Genomic DNA, 15,139 nt, shown 5'->3' with positions numbered 1-15,139 from the left:
GCTTCACCCTCCCCATCCTGCTCCGTCCAGTGAGTCAAATCTGCAGCAGAGCGAGTAAGCGAGCGTCTCTCAGCTGGGCTGTGCCTGACACCACCAGCCTCCAAACAGTCAAAGACCCGCACTGTACCATCGCAACCACCATAATATCACTGATCCTGCCCGTATCTCTGCTTCCATCTCAGGAAAACCACAAGCCAGACTGAAGGAATGCTGGACGTTTTCCAGTTTGACCTGTCCTGGTCCAAGAGGACGAGATAATGAGAGCTCACCAGAGGAGTCTCCTACACTTTGCTCAGATGATATCCTCCTAAACATTCCTTCAACCCAGCGGACATAAACACTCAAGTCTGGACAGTGTTGCTTATAATTATGACAATTCCGAAAAGTTACGTTTCTGAAGTAGCAGGTTTTGTAGGACTGGAACAATATGTATTGAGTCACACTGTGTACCAGGCTGCTGATGATGATGACTCAAGTCTTTAACACAACAGAGCCACACATTCAGAGTAATTAATCACAATCAGTGAACCATAAACTAGGACATTCCCTTAATGCCATTGTATCACTGATGGACATCAAATTAAACAACTCTTTCAACACAATACGAGTTTCTAAAATAAAAAAGGGACTATAAAACCCAAAATTTGTACAATGTTCACTGTATAGGAGGAATTACCAACCTACGTCACACATGACATCACACGGGTCCCCGGTTGCAAAAAAAGACCAGTTGCAATAGCAAACATGTCATGTTGTGCAGCAGGATGCTAAATTCGATAAAGTCCAAAAATAAAAAAACGTAACTTTTATCGTACACCACACTGCTTTTAATGCCAACCACAGACATCTTTGGCTAAAAGGGAGCTGAATGGAGTGAGGACCTAACAAAAAAAATGCTCGACTCTGCAGGTCTCATGTTATATCAGGCAAGTTCACGCTATGCTGAATCATACACATTACTCATTTTTGATTGCAGCTATGATTTCAGCAAAAACTGTTAAATATGGTTAATTAAACTGCGGACACTGAATGCTAAGAATGAAATGTAAACACGCAAGTTCACATGCCCTGCCGTACAGGTGCAGTTCGCTGTCAGAATGCAGTTGTTGATGATGATGATTACCCAGGGCCTCAATCTTCTTTCCTCGTCTTTGGCTAGGCAGAACCTCGGTTATCATCACTACAAAGTTTTGAATCCGGTAATCACGGAACCATATTTCTTGCACATGACCACACACAACAAAATTGTAAGCATCCAAAGACTTGTAGGCCTTTGACTTCTCTCTTGTAAAATCACTTGGAGTTTCAATGAGATAGTTGTATATTTGGGGCTGGATGCTTGGCCATTTAATCTCATCCAATATCCATTGGGAGGGTGCTATCACAAATGGACCAAGTCAGATGAACGCCGCTCACTTTAAAGTTAGTTTTGCCGAATAACAAGCTGTTATAATACGCTAAAAGCATTATGTAAATAATATACATGTCATCAGTATAACTTATTTCTAATATGACAACAAACTATGTACCGCATCGGATGTCATTCCCTCTCTGTAAATGGTAACAACCTTGCTGAGCGCGCATCCTGAATGTTTACAAACTGGTAATTCATCTATGACTACGGCTGCAAAATATATAGTTTCAGCATCGATAACGCAACGTGATCATTCGCATTAGTCACATCCCAAGTGTACGCAATATTGAGTCTGGATTATAATTTACATTTCATAAGTGTTTTATGAGGCCTGGGACTGTGTGAGGAATTTAAAACCATTTGGGAATAAGAAATTTTACTGTTTTCAACTCAAAAAAAATTATACAAGATAAATTCTATTGAATTGTTTATAAAATTAAAACTATGAAGTGTTATTTCACATGATTATTCAATTACCGTATACCTGTATAAAGTTCGACTCTTCAAAAAAACAATAAAACACTGTTAATATATATAATAATACATTATATAACAGTGTTTCTCAACCATGTTCGTCGAGGACCACCAGCTCTGCACATTTTCCGGTCTCCTTAACCTAAAATAATTAAAGGTCCTATGAAATTAAAACAGTGTTTTTTAGATGTTAGTATCAGCATTATTCTTTTTAGAATATCTAAGCTAAAACACTGACAAAATTCTCACAAAATATAAAAACTAATATAAACGTAAAGCTTGAAGTTTGTAATTTCTGCCTAAACAGCTCAACTAAATGGTGACGTTTTCTTCACTTCACCTCACACTTTAGTTTCTTATCACATAATTACCAATCAGATGCTCTCTAGTATCTGACATGCCCCGCCCCCTTCAAGACACTTCTCATTTGCTTTTTATTTGATGAACTTGAGCTCAACCACTCTCACTGGCAGAGCAGTGATAAAACAAAACATTATAGGGTGTTTTTTAGGGGAGGGGCTACACTATGTCCCACCCTCTCTTCTCGTTTCAATTGAGATTATGTCAAACATCGAATAAAAATGCATATTTCAAAGCACTTCACAGGACCTTTAAAAATGGACACGCTGTCAAAATGTGTTTCATTTTGAAATTCACCCATACCTCACAAACAGTTTTGTTTCTGTCATTCGTTCTACTCTCCAAATAAAAGTACTGATTAACTCCTGACCTCCAAAATTGTGAACAGCACTGAATATTCACAATAAAGTGACCCTTAATTGAAGTTAAGTGAAGCACTTACAAAAGGATACATTTTGATGGCCCCTGATTTAGTTCCAATGGCCATAAGCTGCAGTTTGGGATCATAGGCCAAAGCACTTGGCTGGTTTGGAAATCCATGTTCAACTGTCTGAGTAAAAGAAGAGAAGAGGAAGTCTCACATGTAACGTACATCAGATAGACATTTTAAATTCCTCTTTTTCTAGAAAACCGTTCACAATCATTTCTCATTGTTACTCATAGCATCAGGGCTCAAAAGAGGTCAACCTGGTAGATCTATTCAGAGCAATCTTGACAGGAAAGGGATTTCCTTGTTTCCACAAAAAGAAACAGAAAGGGTAAGGAAGGAAATCTAGTAGATTTGACAGACAACGTCAAATTCATCTTCACAAGCTAGTAAAATTGATCTGCAGATACATGTTTTGGGGCGTTTTTTTAAATGTCACCTTGAATCAACACACAGTTTTAGGCAAAATAAGGCGTGCGTTTGGTTTTCACAGGTTGACAAAGTGTGACATGATAAAAAACAGGACCTTCCCATTACATTACACACGGTGTCATGACGCTTCATCAGTTTGAGACACACACACACACACCTTCATCCTTCACCACCGCTGTGTTTTTTGCTAAACCATCTGTGGATGAACGTCATCAGCAGCGTTTGAGAAATGAACAAAACGGGAGACTTTAATACTCCATAAGCGCGTCTCCCTCTCTTTCTCTCTTATTTTCTGATGTAGTGCTTTAGATTGAGGAGGAGGCTGTTTGGTTGTGTTGCAATTGTGCCAGAGTTTGGTCATCAGTAAAAAGCCTACAATCAAACCCTTTCTATGTTTCTGGTTAGGGAGCAGTAACATGTTCATTATGATTTAAGAGCGGCCCCATTACGGAGAGCTCTGCAAATCCTGGCTGCCAGCAACACTGCAGGAGACATTCAACGCACACATTAGAAATAAAAACATTTATTACTTAACATGAAATCTTTGTTTACCTAAATATTTTTTAATTAAAAAAAATCATTTATGACTTTCAAATTTACTAATATAAAAACTTTAATGCCAATTTAAATTTAATGTTTTAATTCTAAACAGATACATTTTGCTCTTTTAACAAATAAAATAAAGTTAGAATGTTTACACACATAAACAAGTTATGATAATTAATCTAAATGAACTGACTAAAGCAATCAAACATCAACTTTAATTTATTGAGCAAAATATGTACTTTACTCTTTTAGTAGATCTAAAATAAATGTACAATGTATACTATAAGTCAGGGGTGTCCAATCTTGGTCCTGGAGGACCAGTGTCCTGCATATTTTAGTTCCAACACCAGTTAAACACACCTGAAGCAGCTAATCAAGCTCTTTCTATGTATACTAGAAACTTTCAGGGAGGCGTGTTGAAGGAAGTTACAGCTAAACTTTGCAGGACACCAGCCCTCCAGGATCGAGTTTGGACATCCCTGCTATAAATGAAGCAATGCACTTATGTAATATAAATAAATACATAATCTAAATAAATACATCTTGTTCCATCAGTAAATAAAAGAAACATATATACAGGAAACATTTACAACTAATAAATAAAATAAACCATTCATGAATAAACAATTGAAGATAAATAGGTTTAATAATTAATTCTGACTTTTAGTATGAGACTTATAAATCTCATTTTAAATAAACACTCATTGAAAGGCCTAAGTACTCAACTTAAACACAAAGTTAACAAACTTTAACTAATATATATATTTATTATGATTAGAAATTTGATCTATACATTTTTTGTATATGTAAATTTGTCGATTGAAGAATTCTCAGAATAGAATTTTAATGTTGTTGATAAACCCTAGACTTACTAAAGTGCCTTACAAAAACTATAGAATACACAATACATGTCACTCGTATTGCACTGAATGGAGAAAAGTGTAATGGTCAATATTGCTAATAAAGCCCGCCTTCAAGTGCAGGAGCCAATCATCGATCGCTATAGACTAACAATACTCCGGGGAAAGGGCTTGGACCAGACGTAAGTTTCTGTGTAATTCAAACAATTAGAAATAAAACTAAAGAGACAGCTGTTGTTTCATTTTATTGGTGATTCTTAAAATGAAATTCAATCATAAGCTTGGCAAGCAATTTTGGAGAATTTGATGCTTCCCCATTCAAACAGAATGCCCGAGAGTCATCTCAAAGATGGCCAACGAGTGAAATGAATTGTCTTAAAGAGACTTTGGTGCCTTATCAGTAGGACTGGGCGATTAATTGAAAAGTAATCGAAATCGACATTATAATAATCGATCAAATTTTTTTAGGTCAATTTTTTCAATGACTTTCCCTACCGCGTAGGGAGTCAAGTGACCCGGCTGTGTTAAGGCTAATTTATATTATTATATAGCACATTATATTATGATTTATACATAATATATTGTTCTGACATTATACTTCTGCTAAGTGCACGTGTACGTTCCGGCACAGCCTTCGCATACCCACACACCTCTCAAAAAATGTACGTACACGTCACAACAACCCGTAGCACAAGCTTTGTGATTGGTCAGTTTGGTAATGTTCACCAATGTTCAATAAACAACCATAGATGGTAGATGGTGTGTGTTTACTTCAAATATTTAAAAAATTAAGTAATGCACCCTTCATTCAAAAATCTCTCACTTGTTAAATGTGAGCTTATTTACAGTCCAAAACTTGTCAGTGAACTATGAAGGCGAAGACATAAAATAAATAAGAGCAGCCCAATTTTGGAGAGCTGGCAAATCCTGGCTGCCAGCAACACATGTTTTAATAAAAAAATAATAATTTATGAAATACAATTTACAAATATAATTAATTACTTTAATGCTAAACAGATACATTTTTGCTCTTTTAACATTTAAAATAAAAATTACAATGTATACACAAAGATATATACAAATTAAGCTATAATAATGTAAATTAACTCCCTAAGGCAATCAAACACCACCTTTACTTCTTGATATATTTTTATGGAAATAAAATAGTCATTTATTAATCGTAATCGAGTTAAAACGTTCAATTAATCGAGATTTTGATTTTAGGCCAAATCGCCCAGCCCTAGTTATCAGTCACCTTTGATGAAATATTGGCATAACTGTCTTTTTTTAATGTATATTGTGTGGTTTGTATTGTTTTGTCTGTCTTTTATACTATTGTACCTAGTGTCTGGAATAAAGAGAAACCACACACACACACAAACAGTTGAAGTCAGAATTATTAGCCCCCCCTTTGAATTTTGTTTTCTTTTACAAATATTTCGAAAATGATTATAAATTTTTACAGTATGTCTGATAATATTTTTTTCTTTTGGAAAAATATTAGTAGTTTTATTAAAAGCAGTTTTTAATATTTTTAAAGCCATTTAAAAAGCTCAAAATTATTAGCCCCTTTAAACTATATTCTTTCAGATAGTCTACAGAACAAACAATTGTTACGCAATAAGTTGCCTAATTACCATAACCTGCCTAGTTAACCTAATGAACTAGAAAAATATCTAGTCGAATGTTATTTACTGTCATCATGGCAAAGATAAAATAAATCAGTTATTAGAAATGAGTTAATAAAACTATTATGTTTAAAAATGTACTGAAAAAAAGCTGCTCTCCATTAAACAGAAATTGGGTTAAAATAAACAGGAGTGCTAATAATTCTAAATTCAACTGTATGTATGCGCATATATATATATATATATATATATATATATATATATATATATATATATATATACACACACACATACATATACACACATACACACACACACAAGTAAGTTAGCCCAAGCCAAACTATAAGTTTGTTTTGTTTTTTAAATAAAAAATGATTAGTTAATTAAACCACTTTTAGTTTTCAGCATATGAAACAAAGAAATAAATAATATTTAAAATGTAAAGTTATACATTTGTAAAAACATACTTTTTCACTCATACCCCATGGTGTATACAAAATACAACGTACGTTACAATATATACACAAACACACAGATTCAAAAAGCAAAAGTTACAAATGTGTAAATATGCAGTTTATCCCCTCACACACACCACGGTTCAGTAAACCACTGCATAACTGGAATTTTATGTCCCACATCTGAATTTGATTCAAAATGAATGATCTTCATTTGTGACCGCAGAAGTTACAAACATGGGGAAACTTTGAGGTGACTCACAATAGACAACGCGCCCGATCTGATCTCATCTGAGTTAATGAGCGCCACTGATGAAGATGAATATCGCACGAAACAAACAACGCAATTCTCATTCTCTTAAAGCTATAAACGACAAGCTTTGCTCAAACAATAAAAATAAATCTTGCTACATATAAAGTACTGATTGTTTCAAACAACTTTCATGCGGTGGTCGTTGATGCTTACAATATCTGGCCCTGATAGTTGGTAAAACACCGTTATATCAGGGACAGCATGTTAATAAACGGGCATTAAACAGTGCAGGTGATTATTAATACATCTGCTTGAATTAATAAGTCAGTTTCAACGCAACCCGAAACCGCATGCATGCTGCCTAGAGAGAGAGGGGAGACCCAAAGCTTCATATCCCACATACCTTATTGAATGCAAACAGATCCTGCTTGATTTTTTCACGATGAGGGTCGTTCCCCTGCCGTCTGAACCTAAACTTCATCATCCTGAAGCCGAATCAGAGGTAAATCACAGCCCGCAAACGTCTCAGATCGATAAGAATTCCGTTAGGCGTCAATCGGTGCAGAGAAACAATGTGATCCTTCATGCAAGCTCCCGTTTCTTTTGTATCCACTCCTCAAACCGTGCAAGTTTTCAGCTGTGTGTTTATGCAGTTTGACCACAGGGCAAGTTCACAGGAACCACGTCTCGGGCGAGCCAATCAGAAGGCAAGGATGTGTGACCAATTCGCCAAGCCACGCCCCTCCAGGGAGTGCGTGTGGAAAGCACGGATCAGGAATCTGCTCTGGATTCGCGGTTCTCGTATGTTTGAATTGGCTGGATTTGATTAAATCCAAACTTTTGATCACGTTAATAAATTTAATACATTTAAAAGTGTAATTTTAAGTTTGATTTATGTTATTTAGAAATGCCTGAATATACCAAAAGCATTTAGCTCAATTTATATTATATTTAAAATGTTTATGTATGTTTCATTCATTCATTCATTCATTCATTCATTTTCTTTTCGGCTTAGTCCCTTTATCAATCAGGGGTCACCACAGCGGAATGAACCGCCAACTTATCCAGCATGTGTTTTACACAGCAGATGCCCTTCCAGCCACAACCCATCACTGGGAAACGCCCATACACTTCACACCCACAACATACACTACTGCTAATTTAGTTTACCCAATTCACCTATATTGCATGTTTTTGGAAGTGTCGGGTAAACCAGAGCACCCGGTGGAAACCCTCTCCAACACAGGGAGAACATGCAAACTCCACACTGAAATGCCAACTGACCCAGCCAGGGGCTTGAACCAGTGACCTTCTTGCTGTGAGGCAACAGCACTACCCATTGCACCACCATGTCACCCTTATGTATGATCACTTTGGCTGTTCATCATTATGTATTATTTATATGCAAATATATTTCAGAAGGTCAGTGAAAATTTTGTTTAGTCACGTGATTTATGTTACTTGAAATGACTGAATAAACCTGTGCAAAAATGCATTTAGCTCAATCAAAATTTGGTTTAAAATGTTTATGTATGATTATTTTGGCTATTTATTATGTATTGTTTATATATTTCATAAGATCAGTGAGAATTTGTATTACTTATATATGTATTATTTACACTTATAATTTATTATTTAACTTATAATTCCTATATTGTATGTTTTATTTCCATAAAAGAGTGAAAATACAGTATATTTGTATAATTATATATATATATATATATATATATATATATATATATATATATATATATATATATATATATATATATATATATATATATATATATATATATATATATATATATACATATAAACAGTTGAAGTCAGAATTATTAGCCTCCTTTGAAATTTTCTTTTTTAAATATTTCCCAAATGATGTTTACTAGAGCAAGAAAATGTTCACAGTATTTCTGATAATATTTTTTCTTCTGGAGAAAGTCTTATTTGTTTTATTTCAGCTAGAAAAAAAGCAGTATTATGTTTTTAAAAACTATTTTTAAGGTCAACATTATTAGCCCCTTTAAGCTATCTTGTTTCAATAGTCTACACAACAAACCATCATTGTACAATAACTTGCCTAATTACCCTAACCTGCCTAGTTAACCTAATAAACCTAGTTAACCCTTTAAATGTCACTTTAAGCTGTATAGAAGTGTCTTGAAAAATATCTAGTAAAATATTATTTACTGTCATCATGGCAAAGATCAAATAAATCAGTTATTAGAAATGAGTTATTAAAACTATTATGTTTAGAAATTGGGGAAAAAAATAAAGAGGGGGGATAATAATTTAGAGGGGCTAATAATTCTGACTTCAACTGTATGTGTGTGTGTGTGTGTGTGTGCGTATATATATATATATATATATATATATATATATATATATATATATATATATATATATATATATATATATATATATATATATATATATATATATATATATATATATTACTTTAATCCGTTTATATTTAATAATTTACACATCATTTACTTCAATATTACATGATGTATTATACGAGGAGGTTTAAAATGATTAATACATTTTATCCAAAAAACTTTTGACATTAAGTAAATCCCAGATTTTTTATAGACATTTATAAAAACATATATAATGTTATTTAAAGTTTGGACAATGTGCACTAATTGCCATTTTAAAAAGAAAGCTAAAAGACACACATTACAGCTGTGAATTATTTTTATTTGAATATTAAACCTATATTCATTGTACATATAGTGCATTTCCTGTCCACATAGAGAATTTAACAAAAATGCAAACAATATATAAATACTTAAAACATGATCATCTCAAGTAGTGCAAATCAGAGCCTAAAAATAAATCAGTGGCTAAAATTGTTTCCTCTTTCTCTCTCTTATAATAAAAAAATAAACTCTTGTTGATCGTGTGTCCAGAACTAGAGGTAGCAATAAGCTGTTTTCAATTATGGGCACATATGTTCAGCCTAATGGAATGCATGCAAAGTATTGTAAATAACAAGCTAATTCTTGAACCTGGTTTGAAACTGCAAGCAGACACATTGCACTAGCAATAATGACAGGTGGACTTGTGGGAGTGTAATAGTGCCTGATTGCAATTATTGTCATAAAGTAATAATAAAAAACATGTGTGAGGCAGGGGTGCTAGAGGAGGGTGATTTCACTGGGCGGCAGAGTAAGTCTTTTCTCTCGCACCGACAGCAGGTTCTCCATGTGCATGGCCACCACACGACACAGCTCCAGACTCTGTCAAATCAAAGGCAAAGCAATGAAGAGTAGACTGCTTATTTATACATTTTGAGTGTTATATCTTGAACTGTGTTTTTTTTAAGAGCATGATGTCATATAATGACCATTACAGCATAGAAATTAGGGCTGGGCGATTAATTGAAATTAAATAATTTATTTCAAAGGGCAAATTTCATCCTGACAGGGAAGCACACTGCGTGATCAGCAGTTAATATCCTCCAAAGGCCAGAGAGAGCTCTCTCGTGAAAACTCCAAAGATCCATGAAGAAGAAACCCCCGAAATCCCCATAGCTTCGTATTATAAACAGAAGATTTAACTGTTTTCATTAATTTAGCGAGACTAATACAGGCATGGCTACAGAATCATCTCACTGAAGGATTTATTGCAATCACTCGACTGAAGGAATGAAGTATGTTTGGAGTAAAAGATCTTGTTATGCGCAGTATTTTCACATGCAATCACAGAAAGATTACCTCGATGTGATCACCATCCGATTGAGTCAACTCCGATTTTAAACTAGATTTTGCATAGCTTGTCAATGAATTGCAACTCTGTCAAGTAAATGCTCCTGCAGATGAAAGCACACTTTTACTAGAACTAGCTTTGAAGAGCCCCTATTATGAGTTTTTGAAAATGACCTTCCATGCAGTGTGTAACAGCAAGTAAAGTGAAATATCCAGCTAAGGCTTAAATCTGAAAGTGCACCGTGTTTAAAAGTATTGATTCATCTATAAAAGAGTCGACTCATAGTGGTTCGAATGAATCGCCGCAGTAACGAGTCTTTAGCAGTGTCGGCGGGACGTCGATACGGAACTCAAGCCCCGCCCATTTGTTGCATGCGCAGACCCAGGAACATTGAAACCCCCGGCCCCGTCCACAAACACAGTAGAAAGAAAAAGAGAAAGACACACTGCAGCAGATCGAGTTGGATAAAGTCGTGAAGATGCTGTGCTCTGAAGTGTGAGTGAAAGTTAGTGTTATTTTCCTTACTCAAAGATGAGGCTATGAAGAGTCAGTGGTTGAAGTTTATTTTTGCAAAAATACCTCAGCATTATAGCCCCTGCCTTGTGCTGTGTTCCCGTCATTTTTCTGATGAGTGCTTCAGTAATCTACATGCTTACATTGGGGGATTCCTCGGCCATTTAATCAGGGAAGGATCAGGAAAGACTATTGATGTATGGGACTTTGTCAGAGCTTGACAGGTACTTTACAGTACACATTTCATGGATCAGTTCCTTCCTTCATTTCACAAGTGTAAGTAAGTGTGATTAAAATGGTTGCCTTCTTGTTTTCTCTAGCTTGCAAATAATGTTTTTAATTGTGTTTTGTTACTTGTAACCGCCTGTACTGTATCTGGTTAATTCTTTTTATTCATATATCGTGTCTAAAGTCACGTCGCGTGCCACTTTGTTTACGGATTTAAATGCAGTTGTGAGCTCGCGATCCTCTGCCGTTTGTCGAAGCTATGGCCACCATCAGCTTTTCCTACACATGTGCAGCGATCAAGTTTCAAAATAGTTCAGCTTTTGCCACCGTGTGGATTAATCCTGAATGTGCGTCATGGTTAAGAATAGAGCAATATGCTGGTGTTTAACTTCATTGCTTTAATGCACTCCTGCATTGGGCTCACACATATACTCTGCACTCTGACTACTTCAAAATTGTTAATAAGCCATGGTGGGCGTTTCTCTCTGTCTCACGCTGAACGCAGTCGACCAATCACAACAGACTGGGTCATCAGAACAATCAGCGAAGATTAGCATCGCGCTAAGGAGGGGTTTGGGAACAAATATATCGCTAAACGAATCATATGAGGGTTGCTGGGATAATTACGTAAAAATAAATGCATATTATAAGACAAAGAAAGTGTTTTTTGACCTTGCATGCATATCAGACTGTTGTTGGAGACACCCAAAACCAAAATATGACCTTTTTAATGCATAATAGGGTCTCTTCAGTGACAAAATTGCATGAAAATCTTGTCAGATTAATTGGCGAGCAAGCTCTAATAGAAATTTTCTAAACATAGATATATGCCAGTATCTTATCAACAGGTAAAATGTGTTCAAGAAAACAGCATTCAGGTGGCCTGTAAACTTTGAAAATTTGACATTTTTGTGGAAAAAGCTTAGGCTGCCGATTTGTTCTATTGTCTTGTATTGTCTCAGGAGACAGGACGTGAAGCAGAGTTTGGATTTGAACGTTTCTTGATGCCTTCCCACTGACAAATGCAGCCTCCGAATGCAGCATTTTACAGTTTTTGGATGCAGTCAATGCTATTATAATCTCCATGTAAACTACAAAAACACACTTGTTTTATGTTTAATCTAATGCATGAGTACTGGGCAACCAAGTGCTTCATTACCAAGTGAGATCTCCAACTACTGGAGTGGCATGCAAAACAGATCTTTTTATTTCAATTCTGAAATAATCCTGTGACAATGTTGTCATCAGTACACAATAAAACCTTTCAGCTTTTAGTGCATCATTGTGCAAAAATACCCTATCAACACACATTGAAAGGTCATTAAAATAACTAGATATGGCTTAATTACATTACTTGTGATTTGGAATGGTACATTGTCCATACCTGTTCCAGCTGTAACTGGGTAATGCGCTGAGACATTAGGTCACCCAGCATTATCTCCACATAGGGGTAACTAGAGCCAGCTGTGGGCCTCTGTGTACGAGTGGACTGGACTTCCTTCAGCGGGAACTTCACCATTGGCTCCTGAGGAACATTGAAAACAGCTGTCATGTCTATACGACATTTTTTGGGAGGAAATATATATATGTGTGTGTGCATATGTATGTATATATATATATATATATATATATATATATATATATATATATATATATATATATATATATATATATATATTAGAGATGTCAAACGCCATATTTTGGTATTCATTTCCTTATTAAAAGTATTTGGATTGATTTTTGTTTTTTTTGTATAATTGTTTGATGTTTTTTCCAACAAGATCTGACAACACGAATAAGTCATAACTTTTTGTTTGTGATTTCTTACTCAGTGCAGTTGGTTATTGCAAGACACATCTCTGAAACGTGTTAACCCAGCAGGCACACAACGACATAAGACGTTAATTTTAGGTTAGTTTTAGGTTGTGACATCAAGTGACCAAAATTCAATGTCTAGCCTATTTTGACATGTCAACAACGTGACATGACGTTGATATTTTGTTGATTTTAGGTTGTGTTGGAAATTGACCGAAATCCAACGTTGAGTTAACTTAAACCAACGTTATATTAACATCAAAAACTGACATTTATTTGTCAGGTATGGCAACCAAAATCCAACGTCTGATAGACGTTATATTGGTAATGTCCACACAATGTCAAGCTGTAACATCATTAGATGTTAACATTTGGTTGATTTTATGTTGTGTCGAAAAGTGACCAAAATCCAACGTCAAGCCAACATCTTAAACCAACGTCATACTGACGCCAAATACTGACGTTTATTCATCTTAGAATATTAGATGTTGCTATTTGGTTGATTTTAGGTTGGACGTTGAACACTGACGTCAGCCTGACATCGGGTTCTGACGTCGACCTGATTTTCATTTCCAAATTAAATACAACGTCCCCACGTCGTTGGGGTACAATGTCAATCTGACGTCATGTTGACGTCCTGTGCCTGCTGGGAAGATACATCATTAGCAACTAGCTCTTCAGTTTGATTCCATACATCATGCCTGTAATTTCTGTAAATGTTTTCTATTTGCATTATTCCACAATAGAAATGGTCAAGTCCCATTGGCACCATTATAACCTCACCACTGATAAATGTCATGCAGCTGTTTAGATGCACAAAGAACTTTAAAAATATATGAATTTATTTAGTTAAATTTATATGGCTTTTCAAATCATGACATTTCATTTGTAGCTCGAGCTTTAAACAACTTCCAACCAAATAATCCTTATTTTATCCAGAAGTCAATGTGATTACACTTACATGAGTCTCTTTGCTCAAAAAGTTCAGACCGTTTTGATTGACAGCCAGTACACAGGGGGTGTCGACAGCACTGTTGCTGCTGCTCAGTATGTAGAAGAATGATGAGCCAAACATAGGAAAAGCACTCACGAGTCCTGACACAGAAACACAAGCATAACAATCAGCCTTGTGAATAAAGGACTGTGCGCCTACACACTGACTGTTCTCCTGAGTCAACACCTCACCCAGAAACTGAGCCTTGGCCTGATGCGGACTGAGGGGCTGCACCTGCTGCATATGTTGGGTCGCCATGTTTAACCACTGCTGGGCCCGCTGGAGACCGGAGAGCTGGGTGGGAATATACTCCTGAACCTCATGGCTGATGGCAGAGAACAAGAGACGCTTAGCTTATAGAAAAGGTATTCACATGTAAATGACTGCAGGGGATTGTAGCCAGGTGCTGTTTTCCATCAGGCACCAACTGAACAATTACAATTAATACAAGTGTTTTCAACAACTAAACGTTTTTCAACACCACAGTGACTCATTTCTCCTTTAAACCTAATAATGATCCCCAGGATTGATTTTCTGCAATTTCCTGCAATTAACAAACATATTCTTTCCTAGATTGAATGCCTGATTTTTCAGATTAAACATAGTCGTTATGTGAAAATCAAAAGAATGTGATGTTTATGCACCCCCATAAGAGCCTTTTCAATCACACATGAAATAAATTAATGTAATGTTCAGAATGTCATTGTGTCATGCAAACAAATGGGTCTATTTCAAATGATAGTCTTAAATAGACAATTCTATATGGCTAATTGTCTCATATATTCTTATAAAAGGGTTATCAAAAGTGACTTTGGTGACAATCAACACTGAAATTTGAAAAACATTCATTTCTTGCTAACATTTCCTGCTTCCTACCTATAAAATTTTACATAATGTAGTTCCTGTTTATCTAACCAACCTTCTGTCTTGCTACCATCCAACCCACTCTTTAAGATCTCAAAACTCAGGGCTTCTGGTAGTCTGGAGGTCAAGTCTTTTAATTTATGGCTCCTTATCTCTGGAATA

The 15,139-nt window shown here is 35.5% G+C and overlaps 2 protein-coding genes across 4 annotated transcripts in view; both read right to left on the bottom strand.

The window, feature by feature from the left end:
- llgl1 (LLGL scribble cell polarity complex component 1) overlaps window positions 1–7,489 on the bottom strand; it is a 79,681-nt gene extending 72,192 nt beyond the window's left edge. For both annotated transcript variants that reach the window (XM_056453991.1, XM_056453992.1), the window contains exons 1-2: window positions 7,253–7,489; window positions 2,701–2,798 (exon numbers count right to left, since the gene is read on the bottom strand). In XM_056453991.1, the coding sequence (XP_056309966.1) occupies window positions 2,701–2,798; window positions 7,253–7,333 (179 nt within the window). In that variant the 5' untranslated portion in view covers window positions 7,334–7,489. The remainder of the gene's footprint in view (window positions 1–2,700; window positions 2,799–7,252) is intronic.
- Window positions 7,490–9,531: 2,042 nt separating this feature from the next.
- myo15aa (myosin XVAa) overlaps window positions 9,532–15,139 on the bottom strand; it is a 101,723-nt gene continuing 96,115 nt past the window's right edge. For both annotated transcript variants that reach the window (XM_056453989.1, XM_056453990.1), the window contains exons 60-63: window positions 14,305–14,438; window positions 14,081–14,214; window positions 12,689–12,829; window positions 9,532–10,094 (exon numbers count right to left, since the gene is read on the bottom strand). In XM_056453989.1, coding sequence (XP_056309964.1) covers window positions 9,993–10,094; window positions 12,689–12,829; window positions 14,081–14,214; window positions 14,305–14,438 — 511 coding nt within the window. In that variant the 3' untranslated portion in view covers window positions 9,532–9,992. The remainder of the gene's footprint in view (window positions 10,095–12,688; window positions 12,830–14,080; window positions 14,215–14,304; window positions 14,439–15,139) is intronic.

Source organism: Danio aesculapii, chromosome 3 (genome assembly GCF_903798145.1).
Source record: "Danio aesculapii chromosome 3, fDanAes4.1, whole genome shotgun sequence".
NCBI classification, from domain to species: Eukaryota; Metazoa; Chordata; class Actinopteri; order Cypriniformes; family Danionidae; genus Danio; species Danio aesculapii.
The sequence above is the reverse complement of the archived record's forward strand: the minus strand, read 5'-3'. Positions and strand labels throughout refer to the sequence as shown.